This window comes from Pelophylax lessonae (assembly GCF_965119305.1).
Source record: "Pelophylax lessonae genome assembly, chromosome: 12".
Classification (NCBI taxonomy): domain Eukaryota; kingdom Metazoa; phylum Chordata; class Amphibia; order Anura; family Ranidae; genus Pelophylax; species Pelophylax lessonae.
In genome coordinates this window covers 21,823,805-21,831,475 of record NC_138779.1, presented here as the reverse complement: position 1 = coordinate 21,831,475, position 7,671 = coordinate 21,823,805, and the positions used below count along the sequence as shown (strand labels likewise).

General features: G+C 39.2%; 1 protein-coding gene across 2 annotated transcripts in view; it reads right to left on the bottom strand.

Annotated features, from left to right (window-relative positions):
• Positions 1 to 5,833: 5,833 nt before the first annotated feature.
• Positions 5,834 to 7,671, bottom strand: part of MMEL1 (membrane metalloendopeptidase like 1) — a 324,059-nt gene continuing 322,221 nt past the window's right edge. For both annotated transcript variants that reach the window (XM_082273303.1, XM_082273302.1), the window contains exon 22: positions 5,834 to 6,246. In XM_082273303.1, the coding sequence (XP_082129429.1) occupies positions 6,147 to 6,246 (100 nt within the window). In that variant the 3' untranslated portion in view covers positions 5,834 to 6,146. The remainder of the gene's footprint in view (positions 6,247 to 7,671) is intronic.

Genomic DNA, 7,671 nt, shown 5'->3' with positions numbered 1-7,671 from the left:
AATAGTCACTCTTTACACCCAAGGTATGCAGAATACCATCTCTGAACTCACAACACATTGAACCTTGAAGGAGATGAGCTATAGCAGCAGAAGACCACACCGGGTGCCACTCCTGTCAGCTAAGAACAGGAAACTGAGACTACAATTTGCACAGGCTCACAAAAATTGGACAATAGAAGATTGGAAAAACTTTGCCTGGTCTAATAAATCTCGATTTCAGCTGCGACATTCAGATGGTGGGGTCAGAATTTGGTGTAAACATGAAAGCATGGATCCATCCTGCCTTGTATCACCGGTTCAGTCTGCTGGTGGTGGTGTAATGGTGTGTGGGATATTTTCTTGGCACACTTTGGGCCCCTTAGTAGCAATTGAGCATTTTTTAAACACCACGGCCTACCTGAGTATTGCTGCTGACCATGTCCATCCCTTTATGACTACAGTGTCCCCATCTTCTGATGGCTCCTTCCAGCAGGATAATGCACCATGTCACAAAGCTCCAATCATCTCACCACTGGTTTCTTCACCATGACAATGAGGTCACTGCACTCCAATGGCCTCCACACTCACCACATCTCATCCAATAGAGCACCTTTGTAATGTGGTGGAACGGGAGATTCCCATCATGGATCTGCAGCAGCTGCTTGATGCTATCATGTCACTATGGACCAAAATCTCTGAGGAACGTTTCCAACACCTTGTTGTATCTATTCCACAAAGAATGAAGGCAGTTCTGAAGGCAAAAGGGGGTCCAACCCGGTACTAGCAAGGTGTACCTAATAAAGTGGCAGGTGAGTGTAGATAGGAAGGGTCCTTCTCTCCAGCATGCTGGCAGGGGACAGGCTTTTCTATCCAGGCTGTCACTGCTTTCTACAAGGTGTATATATGGAACATTATTTTGTTTTGATGCACCTGAAAAATATTCAGCTGATTCAATTTTGAAGTTCAGTTGGGCTTCAACGAATGTTGCAAATGGAAGGTTGTGGTCAATTGGATAACCTAAAAACCTTTGAATGAGTTGAAACTTTAGGTTATACTATCACATTTCTGGTTTATGCTTGGAGAACAAGTAGTTATAATCTTTGCTGGAAATACCTTTTGGAACCATAATATTCTGTTGCATAACATTTCTGTATTTCTGCTAGTAAGGGGAAAAATATAAAGAAAGTTACAAAATATATTCCAAGTCTCGAAAGACACTGGAAATTGGGGATTTGAGTGTGCCTAAATAGACAAATAACAGATAAAAAAAAAAACCATACATTATACATTAAAATTCCTACATGTGTTAAATGTAATCATGCAATACAATTGTTTAGATTTAGATGCTCCCAGAAAGGGAGGGTACGGATCGATGCGTTTCACCCACTCTACCAGTTTCTTTAGGATCCAATTTTCAAAAATATATAAGCCAAAATCATCCACAAAACCTGTATGCAAGGAAATGTCCCAACGGCATGGACAAATGTAACAATCAAAAGATAAAGTGAAAATTAGCCTAACAGTCCCCAAACAAGCCCAAATGAAGTTGGGTATAAAAGAATCCAACAACCATGTCCAGATGGTATGACCCGTGTCAAGACAATGCCAATCGTTTCCCCTATCCTCAGTACAGCAGGAGTAGCACGCCCAACTTCGATTGGGCTTGTTTAGGGATGATCGAACTTTTGAAAAGTTCGGTTCGACCAGAACACCCGAACTTCCCGAAAGTTTGGTTCGGATTCCAGAACCCCATTGAAATCAATGGGACCCGAACTTCTGGGCTCAAAAAACACCATTTTGAAGCCCTAAAACCCAATAATGCCCCTAAAAAGTGCCTAGGGTTCTGGGTCATGCCCCAGGTACTATTAATCACACAAAAAAAAGTTCTTAAAAATTGTCATTTTTGATAGAGAGCCAATTATTGAAACAATTATTGAAAAAAAAAATGAGATTTAGTGTCTGGGGGGTCTAAAAAGTGTACCTGTGAAGTTTCAGCTCTGTAGCATGTCCAGAACCATAAAAAAAAGATAATATTTCTTAGAATTTTTAGTAGCGCAGGTATGGGGTTCCGCTCCTTTCACACCTGGGCGTTTTTGTTGCAGGCGTTTATTGGGCGTTTTTTGTGCGTCTTTGGAGGCAGGCATGACATCTGAACTTCTGTATAGGGGTATATATACACATACACACATATAGGTGTGAAAGGAGCGGAACCCCATCCCTGCGCAACTGAAATTCTAAGAAAAATTATCTTTTTTTTCTGGCGGTCACCCTGACATGGAAGAGTTCGGTCACCCTGGCATAGCAGAGTCAGTTCACCCTAAACTACGGTCACCCTGACACTTAACACTTTCCCTAAAGAAACTAGATTATTGAATCTAACTATAGTGGTATATAGTACCCTAACTACACTGCATATCCCTTTCCTCACACTAATAATTGCAAAATGACACTGGAGCAGCAGGAGTAACAGAAATGCTTCCACTCTATTGCACAGCCTCTCTATTACAGTGCTAGAGATTTGGCGGGGCTATGTTATATACTGGGGGGCATATTCACTCCTGATTGGCCTCTGGACCCCCTAGTCACTCCAATCTGCTTTTACTGATGTTTCTGGGCCAATCACTGGCTTTTAAAGCCCAGTTCCTGTCCCTGTTCCATCCCGTTACTGCAAAAAGTTCGGAATTCGGCCGAATTTTGAACAGCCAATGTTCGAGTCGAACCGATGGTCGACCCGAACCATTCGATCATCCCTAAGCTTGTTTGGGGGCTTTTAGGCTAATTTTCACTTTATCTTTTGATTGTTACATTTGTTTGGTGTTTATTGATTCCACTTTACATTTGAATCCATATCTAAGGCCCTCCTGTCCTTTCAAGACAAATGCCATTGGGACATTCCCTTGCATATAGGTTTTCTGGATGAATTTGGCTTGTATATTTTTGAAAATCGGATCCTGAAGAGGCTCGTAGAGTGGGCGAAACGCGTCAATCTGTACCCTCCTTTTCTGGGGAGCATTTAAAATCGAAATAATTGTATTGCATGATTACATTTAGCACATGTAGGAATTTTAATGTATAATGTCGGTTTGTCATTTTAATCTTGTTACTCAATAAAATGTATGTTTTTTTAGTTATCTGTTATTTGTCTATTTAGGCACACTCAAATCCCCAATTTCCAGTGTCTTTTGGGACCTGGAATATATTTTGTAACTTTCATTCTATTAGGGGACAGTACAACAAGTATTCTTAGATACAGGTTATTTCTCTCCACCCAATATTTGTTTTGAAAAATATAAAAAATATGGGTTATTAAAACGGATCTTCACTGCATCTAAGCACCAAAAAAGCTATTTAATTAATTGGTAATATTCAAAGCCAACTCCCCTTTCCATCCAGGCCTCCATGCTTTATTTGGCTGAAAAATCATGTTGAAACCCCCCACCCCTAGCATTTCTGGCCATGACCATCTTGAGTAAGGGCAGAATATTGATGTAGCATTGACTTCCTAGGAGTCCATCTGCCCTTAACTCAGACATGCAGGCAGGAGGGTGTGCTTAGCTGAGGAAACCCCCCCCACTCCTGAAGACTCTTGGGTTGTATGACATCATCTGCCTAGACCTGTAAACCAGGAAGTAAACAACTGAAGAAATGTTAAAAAAAAAGTTAAATCGAGCAAATATATTATACTTTCCTTTCTATTTACTAATATTATTTAGAATACTCATTATTGATTGAGAGAGTGAAGTCCTGCTTTAAAAACTATTTTTAAATGAAGTTCTTTTTGAATTGTTTCAAAACATCTTAATGTGTTTTCAATGTTAAATTCAGAGTCATTCATTTAAATTCTAAATAATTCTATACAGAGCCTAAAGCAGCAGCTTGGAGTACTGGTTAGTAAAAAAAAAGAAGTTATTTACATAAACCCACGTTCTAATTCTGAACAGCGGAATTTTAAGATAAAAAAAATTATAGCTCATAAATCTAAAATACGTGTTATTTATTTTATAATAATTTGTGTTATTTATTTTATAATAATTCTATGAATTTAGTTTGCACAGGAGTACAGTGATAGAAAAAAAAAATAGGTAAAATTATTCTTGGATTTATAATAGAATTTTAACATACAATAAAAGCATCACTGTACCTAAATTAAAGATAACATTTTTAATATTTTAATTTTTACAAAAATAGCATATGGATTTTGTTCATATCTTTCTGCCTTGATTGGAGATAAAATTAAACACAACCAGAGCTGTCTATGAAAAGAAAATGTACATTTTTTTATAGATAGTTCTCATTGCCATATACAGGCCACTAGTGGGTTGAATTTATTAAACACATTTGATTACCCCTGCATATTATTTATGACACCTATTTCTGCACTTGGGAGATTCTTATTCTCATCAAAAGAAGTGCATTAAAGAAATCATATCTCCTCTATATTTCCCTGAAAAAAAAAATATTTTTCAATTTTTTTTTTTTTTTTTTTAACATACTGATCTTTATAGACAATGAAAATCACACCAGACAGGTGAGAGCAACACAGACATACAACATAATATCAAAAGCAGAGTCAACTTGAGGAAAAAATACATCTCTTTAAAACTAGTATTTGAAAACCTGACAGCAGTAAATTTTATATATTTTTAAAGTGTATGTCTGGGCAAAAAAAAAAAAAAAAATATATATATATATATATATATATATATTCAGTACATCTCTTCAATGCATGCATATTCCGCCATGTTTTGTCTTTTTAAAATTCCTGCAAGTACTGAAAAATAACTGTTTATCTGCCAGAAAACCAGTGCCTAACTTCCTGTAGTGGGCTGACAACAGGGAGTTGATTTACTAACGGGAAAAAGGCTGTGCACTTTGCAAAGGCATAGTAAAGGCCTCTTGCACACGATACTCCTGTTTGAGCATCTACTTTTTCATCTTTTTTTTCTCTTTATGTATTTGCGCGTATTTTCGCGCATATGCATTCACGCAATTTTGTGCGCATGCGCGCATTTTTGCGCAAAGGCGCAGAAACATATTCTCATGTTCTTGTTTTGTGCATTATGTAAATGGCCTTTTGCGCGTATTTGCGTGCATGTTTACGTGCTTTGTTTTTACTGAAGAATGCACGGCGCATGTTTACGTGCCTGTGTGCATAGGCACATTACAATGAATGGGCTGTATTTTAGCTCTGTAAAAAAAAAAAAAGCTGTACTGAGCTTTTTCAAGCTGCAGTGGGCAAGAGGCCTACATAAGAGGAAGCTCTGCTGACAGCCATCATCCAATCATCTGCAGGCAAATATTGTATGCTGTTTATTATTTTTATTTTATTACTCTTTATTATTTTTATTTTATTATTATTATTTTTTTATTATTATTATTTTCCTTGCATGTTATTGGGTATTCTTTGCAAAGTGAAGCTTCCCCTAATTTACTAAGCTCTGAAGAAAATGCCCTTGCAGAGCGCCACTGCCCTTGCAAAGTGTGCAGTCTATTTGCATTCAGTAAATCAACCCCCCCAGTGTCTTTGCTGCACTGATAACCCAACGGTATTGTCAGTCCCTGCCCTGTTCTACTCTTTCTTCTCTGCTGGTTTACAGACCCCCCTATTCTACTCATCTTCATAAGAAGGACGTTTTCTGTAGTCCAGCAGGGGGAGCTCAGCCAGTGATGACAACACTCAATCATTTTTTAGAGCAGCAGAGGTAGCGTTGTCAGTCCACTACAGAAAGTTAGAAGCTCACTGGATTTTTGGCAAATCAATGGGTATTTTGGCCGACTTGCAAAGCTTTTAGAGATTCAAAATATGGTGAATTGTGAATGTATTGCCGAGAAGTACTGCCTATGTTTTTATTTTATTTTTTTATTTTGCCCAGACAAACACTTTAATTTTTTTTTTTAATGATAACAGTCAAGCCATTAAAACAGTCTTTTTTCATTACATCTTTACTCCCTAGGGCTTACTGAGCTGTTAGCAATAGTAACATTTGGTCAGCGGAACCCTCAAACAATACAGTAGTCACTCAACCTTGTCATATTTCCTACCCCACACCATGGCTCTGACCTGAACACTGGGGAAAAGCCAGGCACCTTATTGGCTATAACTGTTCAATATTTGTACGCCAGACATTCTCAGACTGGTTTTTCGAGGATCACAGGATAGACTTCGTCTACCAAACCCGACATCTCTCCACTGGATGCATTTTTGTGCCTTTTTTACAGTTGAACTCTTCAGAGAAGGCTTCAAAGTTTTGTAAGGATCCCATTACTCTGGAAATAAAAAAGTACACGTCGTGAAAACTTTCATTTCTAAGTCAGAATCTGCAAGTTTGTTTAGGGGAGATTGTGTAAATTTACAACACAGAAATGCTAATTATGAAATTTTTTTACTAATGAATAGAGATTTTAAGAAAGTCCGATTGGACGCAACGCATTGGGTAGGTAGGTTGTGACGTCCCTTGGGCTTCATCTTGGTGTGGCTGTGAATGGCTGATGCTGATTGCAGGATCAATGTGACTGTTACTGACAGGCACTTGAGGGGTGACGTTTTGGGCCTCCCTCTGTGGGGATGTGTGACTGTTGGTTGGTGCATGGAAGAAGGGGATGTTGTGTGCACTAGTACATATGAATTGAGGTCTGGCACTACCTTTTTTTTTTGGCGCCCGAACAGGGACATGAAGGCACTAGCTATTTTTTGGATAATGTATTATTGGTTTGCGGTGAAGGGAGAGGAGTGGGAAGATTTTCTTCTTTATCTCTGTTTCTTTTTCAAGAATACAGGTTAGCTACCGGCCCGTCACAATTTTGTTCTCCTGTTTTTAATAACGTTGATGGATCTGACATTAGGCATGGTCATTTGCTGGGGACTTGTTCTTCATCTTTCAGGCTACTAGCTTTTTTTCTCGGGCCATACAAGTGTTGGTAATTCTTCATATTTGGATCCTGAAGAAGCCCCTGAATAGGGTGAAACGTGTTAATCCTGAATTACCCACATCGTATCTATTTGATCTCGCTTAGTCGGATACATTATTTGTATAGAGAATTGTATTATTGTCACTTTTTTGATGGTTTTAATTAGGGAATGACCGATTATCGGCAACACCGATATATCGGGGGCTGATATGCACCTGAGGTTACCGATATTGCCGATATTTCGGGAAAGTGCTTTACCGGAGTGATGCCTGCAGCTAGAGGCATCACCCCGGTACCGCCGTCCATAGCCAATGGTCGGCTGTCTTGAAATGATAACCAATGCAGCTGAGAAGCTGCTCGGCTGTTATTACAAGGAGCAGGAGGGGACGTCCCCCCCCTCCCACCGCCTTCCGCGGCTCGCCTGGGTCCCCAGTTCCACCGGTACACAAAAGTACCTGTGAAAAAAAAAAAATTTAAATGTCCGGAAATATCGGCCAATATCGGCCGATACCGATATCTGATGACCAAAATAAATTATTCTGGTTTTTATATCTGTGTATTAATGTAATAAATCCCCCTTTTTTCTCCTGCCTTGTTCTCCAATCAGGGAAAAGGTGGGGGCTCCTCTCCTTTAGTTAAACCTGGGGATATTGCCGTGGAACTCTCAGTCTGCTGCAAACAGATTCTAAAAGGAGCCCCGTATCTCCGGAACCATAGGTGCTAGGAGCCCCAAATTTTAACCAGTGGTGGGGTAGGACTTCGGGTACCTGGGATCCTAGGTTG